The sequence below is a fragment of the Anser brachyrhynchus genome (genome assembly GCF_964034855.1).
Source record: "Anser brachyrhynchus genome assembly, chromosome: 6".
Classification (NCBI taxonomy): Eukaryota; Metazoa; Chordata; class Aves; order Anseriformes; family Anatidae; genus Anser; species Anser brachyrhynchus.
This window is the reverse complement of record NC_137700.1, coordinates 39510243-39523073: the sequence shown is the minus strand read 5'-3', so window position 1 is coordinate 39523073 and position 12831 is coordinate 39510243. Positions and strand designations below refer to the sequence as shown.

At 38.0% G+C, this 12831-nt stretch overlaps 1 protein-coding gene across 2 annotated transcripts in view; it reads right to left on the bottom strand.

The window, feature by feature from the left end:
• The window catches only part of PLPP4 (phospholipid phosphatase 4), a 61391-nt gene that overhangs the window by 32554 nt on the left and 16006 nt on the right, over positions 1–12831 (bottom strand). The window contains exons 1-3 of one of the 2 annotated variants that reach the window (XM_080596559.1): positions 7669–7777; positions 3820–3960; positions 2191–2281 (exon numbers count right to left, since the gene is read on the bottom strand). In XM_080596559.1, the coding sequence (XP_080452685.1) occupies positions 2191–2281; positions 3820–3849 (121 nt within the window). In that variant the 5' untranslated portion in view covers positions 3850–3960; positions 7669–7777. Of the gene's footprint in view, positions 1–2190; positions 2282–3819; positions 3961–7668; positions 7778–12831 lie in introns of those variants that run through there. The other variant, XM_080596558.1, reaches the window with a different exon arrangement.

Here is a 12831-nt window from a genome sequence, read left to right as displayed (position 1 = left end):
TGCCTGCGGATATTATAGATCATAAAGATGTGTGTTATAGGATCTATTTCTCTTTAAGTTAAAAAAAAAAAAAGGATGTCCTCAATCAAAAATAACATTTTTCTCAGACTTTAACAATAGCTGCCAGTAAAAATAAAGGAACAAGTAAATTTTAGAGACAGTGATACTGTTCAAAACAGTCTTCCACTTTCTATACCTATGCTCACAATGACCACTCATGCCCACGCTTTTTCCTCTCAACTGTATTTTCTCAGTTACTTATGTTGATCACGTCTTAACTGAAAGGAAAGTTTCCTAAAAATCAAATGCAGATCACCAGCATTGTCATGGCATTACATTCTCCTTTTTGAAAAAAAAAAATTGGAAACGTAGAGATATCTGCTTTCCAAGACATGAAGTAAAGTTTACCCTTTTCATTGAGCTTTATCTTGATTGTTTATGGCATGTCTGACTGAACCATGCTTCTTCCACTGTTGTGTATTATTAACGGTGGCAATCCAAATATCAAATGTCAGTGTGTTAGCTGAATTGCATTTGCTCTCACTTTTTTCACTTCAGAAAAAAAAAAATCACACTGCCCACCACAAGACGCATAATCCACTCAGTACAAAGAAAGAGGCAAGAGAAAGGAGTAAAGGATGTAAGTTTCCTACATCAGGAAACTAACTACTCCTTATCCTAGGTGCATGGAATCACCTTCCTTATATTAATGGCTATATGAAGGGCAAAGCATTTTCACATCCTTTTAACCTTTGATCTCTTCTACCTATGATGTGTAAAGAAATTTAGTTTTTGAGGGATTTCTCAATTATTCATTAGGAACATTATGTGACAGTTCTTAGTGCAAAACAGCAAGGCTGTATCAAACAATGAATCTTCACACCACCAGACACATTAACATACTGAAATCTATTAATGTACTTTATACTTGAACACAATTAAGCCACAAGCAGTTCTACATTTATGGCACGTATTGAACAGAGATACTGTGCAGAACAGAACATCAAGGTTGGGGTTTCCTTAAAATTTGGGCATCAGGGAGAACAGGAGGGAAGCTGACATGGACCTGAGAACAGAATTTACTCATGGGCATTATAGAGGAAATCATAAAGAAGGCAAGAACAGCAATAAAAATAGATGCCTGTTTAGAACAAAAAGGTAAGAACAAGTGATGAAGAAACTAATCCAAAGCTTCCTTCTCAAACAATAGAAAATAAAACTCAGCACTGTGACTGCATACATTTTTATTAATCAGGGTTACCTCTACTGAATGGACTTGTCAATAAAATATCACTATGAGACATGTCAGAACTTACTACAAATGACTCAGCAGACAAATTGAAACTAGGATCTCCTCAGGCTTGTGCAAGAGCAACTGGAGAAAGAACATGCCACAAGAACCCAGCCTGGTCTAAAAAAATTCAAAGGCAGATACATAGTGCCATTTATATCCAGCCTAGCTAAGGTACGGCTGAGTATTAGTTTGACCTTATGATCTAGGCTCCAATAAATTCAAGGGCAAATTAGCCAATAAAACACAGAATTCCAGAGTTAGGCATGTTTCAAATACACTGTCACAAAAGCATCTTCGGTTCCCAGTGCTGGTAGCTGCTGCCTCCAACTGCAATTAGACCTCATCCATAACACAACCATAGCAGTTCACGGTCCAGGATTAAGTGCACATCCAGCTACACTGGCATTTTAAGATAAAACATCAGCTTGTGATTGCAAAAGCTGAGCCATGAGCACAGATTTTGCAATGGGGAACAGTAAGCTCCAGGAGAAGGTCAGAGAAAACAATGAGAGAAATAATTTTCTAAACTAAGCAGCTGAGTCTCACAGGACTCTCCTGTCAAACCCTGAATTCAGAAGAGCTGCACTATAAATAAGAGGTAAGCAGTAGATTAACTGTGACAGAAAAAGGGTACATCTGGACAGTCTCTCTCAGCTGGTCTTGATTTTACTGATCAAATTCTGACCCTTTCTAGCAAGACTGAAGAACTAAGGCACAGAATTTATACATTTAGAAGCATGCATAAAATCAGAGACTTTGGTAGGATTGCTTGCAACCACCGCTGCACTGAAACATACTGTAATGGAGACAGGTTTTCTTCAAGGCTTACACTACAACTGCAATCAATCTCTGAGTACTACCACATATTTTCCATCTTGAAATACAACACACATTACCTAAGAAAGCCTCTTTAATTTCAGTCTTGTCTGTCCGCCGAATTATTTTCACCACGAAAATGACTGCTAGTGGTGTAAGGAATGAAATTGCCTGTAAGAGATAACAAATACCATGTGTTAGAGCATCAATTTCTTTTCAGTCCAACTGATTAATAATTAGTTCCAGTTAGCTCCATTTGAACTGGAAGGCTGAATGATCTTTATCAAACTCCTGACCTCAAGTAAAGTGGGATGATTTGTCTTTGTAACTACAGGGCAGTGAATACATTAAAACTGTAATATAATTGTGAGATATAATTGATTTGTAATTGCCTGGAGCTGCATTTAAAACGTCAGCTTCATAAATGAAAAAAAGCAACAGCCTATACATTCTCTAAATTTATAGACAAAATTCACTAAATTCATAGTCTGATCCACAGATATCTTGTACACTTTTTCACACTAAGCATTACTCCAGAAGGCAGCCCAACCAGCCTGTGCTCTCAGAAAGACCCTATCCAACGTACCAGACTCCAGCACAAACTTCCTGACAATACAGAGTGCTATATTACTTTTTTTTTTCTTTTGAACTGTCATTCTTGAATGCATTGAGGTGGCTTTAGAGGGATCTTTAAAAGACCATAACTTTATGATTAACAGACGAGTTTAGAAGTGGAGCCACCTGCTTGATTTTGTTCAAAACCAGAAAAACAACACCTGAATAGGTCAAGTAAACTCATCAGTTAAGCACAACCATATTCTCTTACTGTTAGCACTGTACAACAGTATTCCTCCTGTAAGCAACCTGCACACCAATGCACATGTTTGATGAACAACATCTCCATTAGCATAGAGCAACTGGACTATGGTTGACGATTCACTGTAAATGTTTCAGTTATCCCAAAAGCATCCTGCTTAGAGCAGTGTTGGTACGCTGCAGACTGTCCTCCCATCCCAGGTATTCATCTTTCTACAGAGAAACACACCATTCTCCCAGGCATAACAACAGGCAGTTTATCAATAGTAGCCTCCCACTGAAAGTATGATTTTGTTCCTAAATGGCCCTTCCATCATCCCTTTTACCTCTGCAGTTGAAGGTCTGACTCAAAAGGTAACTGGTAGGCAAGATAGCCCATTTATGCTTGTTGCTAGGTCTGGGGTAAGGTAACTAATTCTTTTCTGGAATTAGTTCCGGAATTCCTTTCTGGAATTAGTTCCGGAATTCCTTTCTGGAATTCCTTTCTACAAACCTCTTCACAATCACATCTGTTCAAAAGCAAATAGAGGTATTTCAATAGCATTCTAGCTCCTGAAGAAAAAATGAAAATGACTATTTTTAATGAAGGCAAAAATGAAGTTGTATGTGGCACTGGGGGGCACCAGACTCAGAGTAAGATTACACTGTCTTTATTGAGGCTGAACACTGCCTTACTCCTTAAACAGCCCCACTGAAATGAAAACCAGAGACACTGATTCAGAACAGACATGTTATGATCAAAGATACGTGACTCCTTTCTTCCTTTTAGAAAACAGATTAATCCCAATCCTCATTTTCTGCTTTTCATGTTGATTCAAGCCGCGTATGAAACAACATGAAAATGCACTGTATTTATGATTTTGGTAGTACATCTTGGACCAGATTCCCCTCACCTGCATCTGCAGAAGATTATCTACCTCCATGAGCCATGCAGATTAGAGCAGTCTGGAGTCTCTTTCCCTTTTTTACGTTTAAAAGAAAGCCACCAAGTTTTGTGCAAGAAAGGTACCATTTCCACTTGAATTTCATACAGCCTGGAGACAGAAGGGAGTTTTAAGTTAGGTTATGTTACTACTCAGAAATGTTCATTTCTCTCCCTACTCAGCGATAGTTTAATTTCTGCTTTCAGGGACAAAGGGAAAAATAAAAATGGTTAAAGCAAACCTAGAATTATTAGTTTCATTCAAAAAAGTAAGGATTGCCACCAGGAAAGAAAAGAAGAAAAACATCTGCATTCCATTGCTGAAGAACATGTAGAAATATAGCCAGGCTGACAGGCTGCTAGATGTGGTTTAATGGAGTTAGAAACCTTTTGAACAAGCATGAACAGCAGAAAATGTCAAAGAACAGAATTCAAGTGGCAACTTGTCCCGAAACTCTTCACAATTACTCTTCAGAAATCTGGTAAAACTACAGATTGCCTCATATTTTACAAGCACGTGGATTTTTGAGAGAGATGAAGTAATATTCATGTTTGCGGTACATCGGTTGCTGTTCCTTACACACAAGCATTAGTTGGAAGGTGTCTTTTTTTCTTTATTATCATTCTGCAGCAAAACACCCTTATAAAGAAAGTCTAGCTTAAAAGGACTCATTTTCCTATATTTTGTAAAATAATTCTGTATGGCTCATATCCATAACAGATTTGGCAGCAGTCTAATGAGCAATACTCTCCTCAGATATATCTCAGTAATGTTTTCTTTTCCAGCAGTGAAATATTCCAACATATTTCCCCACTTTGGTGAAATAAGGACAAAAGTCTATCTATCTCATTCATTATTCATCCTAGCAAGACAAAGACACGCTAAAGTTACAAAAATCCCACAGAGAAGCACTCGATCTATTTTGAGAAAACCCACTTCCACAAGTGACATGATTCTCACGTGGGACAACAGTGATTTACAGTACTGTATGGCTTCAGAACCTCACGGTATTTTTCAGTGGCGTGAAGCTAGACTGTGCTTTTGCTCAGAGCCCTCCTGCAAATGGTGCGGCAGAAGAAATCCAGCTTTCCCCTTACTACAGGGAATCTCCTACGTGCCCTGCAATAAATACTGCTCCTTCACACACCACTCTTGCCAAACTGGACTGACAGTTACATTTAGTCTTACTCCAGTCCTATCCCACGTCATGCAGAGCTCTGTGTGAGGATTCCAATGTCTTCCTCTCCCTGTTAGGATTACTGCAATGCAATAAGGAGAAAAGAGCAGTGCACAGCAGTCTAGAGACATACAATACCAAAGCACTTGGCACCGACATTTGTCACATTGGCCACCGCATTAGCCTCAGACCTACTTTTCCATTCAGCCTTACTGTGCATTTTCTCCTGCTGTTCTTTCCTTCTGCTTGCCAGCACTTTGCATGCTAGCTAAAAAGCTTGTCTCACCAAAGGATGGGAAGGAAGAGAAACACAAGAGGCAGGCCATCCTATTTTTTCCCATTTTGCTGGTGGCACTCTTACCTTTTCCCAGCAGAGTCCTGGAACAAATCAGAACTGATGCAAGAAGAGGGTCAGGGAGAATCTGGATGGAGGTGAATGAGGCAGAAGCTCCTAGCCTTCTATCCCAGGAGAGTGGAGAAGACAGAAAGCAGCCTCACTACCCCAACACAACCCTGCACTGCAGCTTTCACTGGGGGGTAAAATCCTTCACAGGAGTTCTCATCGTCCACTGATATCAGAATGTGAGATACTTAATTTTCTGTAGAAGTACTTCATTTTGTTCTGAAGATACTCTGGGGCAGGGATCCCCATTTACGTCCGTGCATTCAAGAGTAATTAACAGTGCCTTGCACCTTCTTAAACAAGGAATATCCACTGACAGAGAGAAAAAACAAGGCTCAGGTCTTTCAGTCCTAATAGATTGCTTGCTACCAATGCAGAGGTCAACTTGTCTAACTTGTATCTGGAGTATTCACACACAACATTTCTCTTAAATTCAAAGCTCTCAGCATATAAAAAAAAAAACAGCAGTTCATAAATAAAATCTGAGAGATTGCCTTCTGGTTAGCCATAGCCATACATTTGAATATTGGAATATAACACTAGTAGCAAGATGAGATTTTTACATAATGAGAACTTGTGATCAGTGTGAAGGTTGGATTTTTTTATTTATTTTTTAGTTAAGGAAATAAGAACAAACCATTTAGAAGTGATCTATGTTTCTTAATTTAAGAAGCTGTTCCTTGAGTTATTGGGATGTCATGGTATGAGCCAGAAAGCACACGAATTATACAAAAGTTACTGACTCAGAGCTGCCTGGAAGTCCCAGCTGCCATAAAATAGACAAAGAGCTGGCTCTGTGGGAAGTGGATAACAGGGAAATGTTAAATGTTAATGCTCGCATCCCAGAGCTGTGCTTCCCAGTGGACACCGCCTAGAGTCCAGAGAAAGGACTAATGATCACTCCAACCAGTTTCAATAATAGTTTAATCACTGTAGCAAACCCCTGTCCAAAGTTTCACTATTGGTCCTTGAACTGTTCAGTTATAAACGCAGATCAGACAAACCACGTGGCAAGGTAATGCTCAGCCTTTCTTAGCACAATGATTTAATGTTTCATTTTGGTTGTCGTTGCTGTTTTAAACAGGAGTCTTCCATTTCAGGAAAAAAAAAAGTTAAAAGGTTACCCAGGCTGGAAAAACTACACAGCAGAGCTTCCTCTTAGTGCAAAATAAACAAATAGGCTGGTGATTTTAAAACTAGGCCTTCAGCCTCTCATTTAGAAGGCTGGAATATGTTGTTGCCTCACAAACAGGAAGCATGCTCAAGTTGTTCCATATGTAATTATCACATTTCCCTAACTGAATGTCTTAAAACAAAAGAAGATTTACAACGGTGACAAATTACATAGCTGATTTGCATTTATTCTGAGTTCAGGCTCTTTATCTGAAAAGTAAACCCCTGGCTTCACTGAAAACATAGGTGAAGATGCTTCAACACAAGGGTATGAGGATTTGACCTAGTCTGTCGTGCCCACTCCTGAAAAAAAAATGTTCACTTCATCTGATGAAGCTTTTGCGGACTGGCCCATTTGTTTTAATAGCCCAAACTATACCCCCTAATTTCTTAGCATGTATTTACTGGTCTATCTTACTGCACTTTTATATGTGTAGATTATTTGATTTTAAATCATTACTACTAGTGAATTTTATAAAAACCACAAATTTTGATAACCAGACAGTTAGACAGACAGCCTGCATGTCAACATGTACCATGCTGTGGAGAACCAGAAGAACAGGGACAGCAGAGCAGCTCTGGCATATATTTAATACACACCCAATGACCTCAGGATTGTTGGCAGAACCTAAAGCAAAGGCTTTGTCTACAAGAAAGATCCAAACAGTAGCTGGAGGCAAATATCTCTGTGCCTAATATGCCTAAAACAAATTGGATTTCAAAATTTAAGCACTTAACCCAATAAGAGCATAGCAAGGTTTAGTAAGGTCACCCAATTAGCTAATTCGAAAAGCTTCCCTAATCAAGCATCCCTCTACTTAACACCAGCTTAAATCTTAAACTGTAAAATCAATGTTCCTAAATTCAGTTAATCTGGTATTATTGCTTTCTAGAAACTCTTCACAATTCACTACATTTTGTCAGCTTGTACATCCCTGGGTTGGAAAGCAATTGTCATTAGAATTAAAGGAACATCCTGTACTTCTGAAAGGTTTCTTACTGCTCAACAAGTGGAAGTGACCTTGGTTTACAGCTATCAAATAACCATCAAACCTTTAGTACTTACAAACATAAGACGAGTAGGTATGTTGTCTGATTGCACCAAAGGATTTTTATACAGCCAGATCTCTTCTGGCTGGATAACCCGCTGGAATGGATCCAAAAATTCTGTAAAACTGAAAAATAACAATTGAAGACATTAAAAAAAAACGTAAATGATGACAAACACACACACACACACACACACAAAGAAGTCCTACTGTTTTAAAATTTCCCTCCAAACTAATTGTGGTGTAACATGCATTGATTACCTTTTTAATACACTGCTTTCCTACATCAGTGCTTTTTAGTACTATGACCTTCATTAACATACACTTAGTAAAATGATTTTTTAAAGTTTATATTCGACAACTTTATAGACGTTCCACACACTTGTAAAAAAATGTTAATATATTTTTGTGGGGAAAGTGTGCAAAGAATATCATGGAATTAGAAAAATAACGTAGCAGGTGTTTTACACTGAAGAAATTATATAGCAGTTATCAAATACAAAATGTCTTTAAACTTCAAGATACAGATTTTGAAGTATGACAGTTGTATTTGAGGGTTACAAAGCTAGGAGAAAGAAGCAGCCCAGACAATTCCTTCTAAAGATAGAAAGAACAGGTGATTTTAGAGGACATCTCCAAAAGACGCTGCCTCCTAAAAGAGCATGGGCTCTTAGAAATACATAAGAAGTTCTTATTTCAGATTCACAGTATTTGATTTGGCTGTCAAATTTAAGAATATAGCTCTACCATAAATGAGAAATTTGGTCTCATTCAACCAAAACTGACCATTTTACTTTCATTCTTATGTCATCTGGTTATTTAAAAAATAATAATAATTAAAAAAAAATCAATGTTTTGGTTTCATTGTTTTGAATTGAAGATCATCAAAATAAAACTTTGAGGTTTAATCACTACTTAGAAAGTAAATAATTTGTGCAAGAATCTTTGGTCCAGCACTGAAATTAGGAGCAGGAATTGTCATCTTTGACTCTAACTGGAGGCTCCAGAAGCTTTTGAAGACGACAAACTGTCTGTCTTTCATAAAATCCTTCTCTGTCCTTTAAGCCTTCTTAGCTTTGAAGTCATATCAAACTTCCTGGAAAGCCTTGACTTTACTTTATAAAACTCACTTCAGGGCTATTTACTAGGACTGAAAGAATAGCTGCTGAAAGAAGATATAGGGACCAGCTTTCTGCAGATTGGTCCTACCTAAACCCATGGAGTCAGAGCACACAGGAGTAGTAGGCCAAAGCTTTTCTTACTGTAAATTTCCTGAAGCCAAGGGCTTCCAACCCTCCAAAACTAGGTTTTATAGAAGTAACAATGACAACAATTAACTTTGTAAACAGAAAAAGCCCAAAGCAACTTGTAAAGCAGAGTAAAGCTGAAACCATAACTCCCCCCTATGAAGACAAGTCCTCAAATCTAGCAACAAGCTTTACCCACTCTCCTGCATCTCCAGGAAATTCTTCTTTCTATCCCCTCTGATGAGTGACCAGCTGTTCTTTGTTTTCTCCCTGTAGTCTATGATCTCTCTGCAGTATTTAGTTTCCCACATCCCCAGCCCATGTTACTACTGACCCACACCACCTGAGCACTCTCAATCTCAAAGAACCCAAATGACCTCTTCTTCCTAAAGGAAAATAACAAGAACAGGAGCAAACAAGTCAAACACGGTGTTGTTACTTGTAGTGATAGTTAAGCTTCCATTACTGACCTACATGGACAACCAGATTCTTCTGAAAACTTAAGGAGTCTAGTATTTCCAGAAGGTTATTTACTGTTATATTCAGCTTCCTTAAACCCAGAGTCTGACTCTGATCTCCTAGGAAAGTGCAAGGTGAATTTCAGAAATGTCAAAGCACATTGTTTCAGAGTCTTCAAAATGAAAACTTTTATCCTTTTTCCTTAAAATCAATGGCTTGTGAGGGACATAAAAGAGTGAAATGTATCAAAAGAGACCATTTCCAGGAAATAAAATATTGTATATATGAAAAAATTATATTTTTCTCTTCAACTAGAAAAATAAAAGTTGATTTCTAGACAACGCAAGCAACTTTGTTTCTAAATTGTAGAGACATGGACTTGACAGACGGCTATTTGGTAGATACGAAGTTGTCTGGATGTCACATCCAAAGAGTTGCGGTCAATCACTTTATGTCCAGATGTGTAGACCAGTAGCAAATGGTGTCCCTCATGGCTCTGTACTGGGACCAGTGCTTTTTAATATCTTGCTTGGTGACACTGACAGTGGGATTGAGTGCACTCTCAGCATGCTTGCAGATGACATCAAGCTTGCAGTGCAGCTGACACTTTAGAAGGACCTTGACAGGCTTGAGAGGTGTGCCCATGCAAAGCTCATGAAGTTCAACAAGGCCAAGTGCAAGTTCTGCACCTGGGCCAGGGAAATCCCAAACATCACTACATACCGGGTGACAAATGGATTGAGATCAGCCCTTCTATTGAGAAGGCCTTGTTGTGGCCTTCCAATATTCAAAGTGGGCCTACAAAATAGATAGGGAGATTCTTTACCAGGGTGTGTAGCAATAGGACAAGGGGTAATGGTTTTAAACTAAAAGGAGGTAGATTTTGAAAAGGTATAAAAAAGAAATTCTTCACTATGAGGTAGCTGAGACAATGGAACAGGTTGCCCAGAGAAGTTGTGGATGCTCCATCCCAAGAAGAGGTCAAGGCCAGGTTGGACTGGGCTTTGAGCAACCTGTTCTAGCTGAAGGCATCCCTGCCCATGGCAGGCAGGTTGGAACTAGATGGTCTGTAACGTCCCTTCCAACCCAAACCATTCTATGATCCTATGACTACATCTTTCAGGCTGTCACATCTTTTCTGACATACTCCTTCAGATATCTGCTGGTCTAATGACTGTTCTGGAGCAGATCTCAAAGCATGGGAGCTGATGGATATGCCAAGGAATGCCTTGAAGCAGAGACACATTCTTTGACATTTCTAGGCCTCAAAGGATTTTTTTCAAACTGCAAAGAACAAATGATACACACACACTTATGCTTCAAGTTGATCACAGTATATACAAGCACCAGTGCACTTTTGGAAAATGTGACACATTAGACCAGAGACGTAATTATTTTGACATTATGACATTTGACATTATGAGCAGATGCTAAGAGAGTTAAAGGTTTGTGGTATTTTCTTCATTGCCTTTTCTTATATAACTAGGAGAAAGGAAAAAAAAAAATCTCATTTTAAAGTATATTTGTTGAAATCTGAGAAATGAAACAAAAAAATCAATTTAATCATTCTCACAGGAATCATGATATGGTACTGAAAGTATGTACTAAAGTCATAAGATTGAATTCCTCTAAAAGAAAAATAATACATGTTCTAAAGAGATGAAACTGTAAGAAACAACAAAAATTGTATCTGATTCCCATGGAGGACTGATTTTCTGGTTGTTATATACTATCTTTGCAATCTTCTAAAGAAAGATTAATTTAAACAAAGATACCGATGACAGTAACAATTATTACCTTATTTAATAACAGCAATTTGTTAACCACCACCTATTAAATTTCATTATCTATTTTTTCCTCTTACTTGTGTTCTAAATGTCTTCCAAGAAAAGTACTCAATTATTATGCTGAAACATAATGCAAACAACAACCCAAAATTGTTGACACTAGGTAAAAAAATATTTGAAAATCACTACTGAAGGAGAGAAAAGTAGGTATAGAAAGTGGCAGATCATGTCTTTGTGAGCAATACAGAAATAAAAAGTAAACAGTTAAAGGAAGGTGACTATATCAAAAGAAATCACTTTTTTTTTTCATCCTCAGAAAGAGCTTATCTGCTAATTAAATTTTTATGCCAAGATTCATATGAGAACAATTTTTTATTTGAAGCATCATTGGTGGGCAACTGGATACAAGATTTCTCTAGCTTAAAGGCAATTCCCTTTGTACTCTATTAAACAATCCTGAGGATATACTGGTTTCTAAGCTTCCTGACACTTAGTGATTTATGCTCCTTCATCCTATCTGAAAGTACTTTGTATTACTATTCATAAGCTAGCACAAGCTTGTTTAAATGACTAGTCGTTATTAGAAATGGATGTTGTCTTTGGATAAAGCAAGCTGGTTTCTAGACATTTTCTGTTATGGCTAAAGACAGAAACTCATCCATAGAAAGCTTGGTAGCAGGTGGGCAACTTAGTAAACTTAATTTGGATTTGTAGATGAAAATACACTATTTGCTTTTATCTTTACATTTTCTGCATGCTTACATATTTACCCAACATTTTTAACAGTTATAGCATACATTTAGGGTATAAAAGGACTTCCTTTAACTTCAAGAGCCTTTAGCTGTCACTTTCAAAGCACCCCAAGGGAAACCAGAGCCCTAATAATATTAAAAACCTCAGAGGGGAATGGGTGCCCAAGTGCCTGAGGTTGTTTTGGACATCCCAGTTTACTGCATAAAACAGTACACTAAATAAAAATGACTTTCTTTTCTAAGGGCACAAACACTTCCAGGTTACGTAAATTTCACTTCTATTTAACAGCATGTGGCCCTTTAAGATAATTTCTACGCAAGCACCACATCACATATAAAATTACATCAAGATAAAGTTGCAAAATATGTAGTAATGCTTTATTATGAAGCCATTCACTGGTAGTGAATTAAACATCGCATAAATACCCTCACAGAGCCTAAGACCTTTGCTTCCACCATGGTCTTATCTCCTGTAACTACTGGCGAAGCATTATTTAGCACCTTACCTTAATGCCTCAGACACTGCCCACAGTAGCCACCATTCCCTGGCATTCAGCAGCAAGTAATCAAAACCTAATGACATTTGGAAGCTGTTGAGATCAGAGGTAGAACAATAAGCAGTACTGCACTGGCAAAGTTGGTAAGACAGAAAGCTTTGAAAGTTAGAGCAGGAAATTAGGTTCCAAATCTAGCACCAAGAACAGGACAGGAATAGGATAGATGGGCTCAACTTTTGGATTGTATTGTTGTGCCTTATTAGCACAAGGTACTAAGCGTACCTTTCACAAGCTAACAGCAGTGAAATCATGGGTGGCATTCACTTTAAAAGCTCCTACCAGAGTTACAAGGACTCACCAGCCCACAACTCCATTTTCAGAGATTAACAATGTGAAACAGGATGGAAGATGAAAGGGCTGTGTTCCAAACAATCCTGG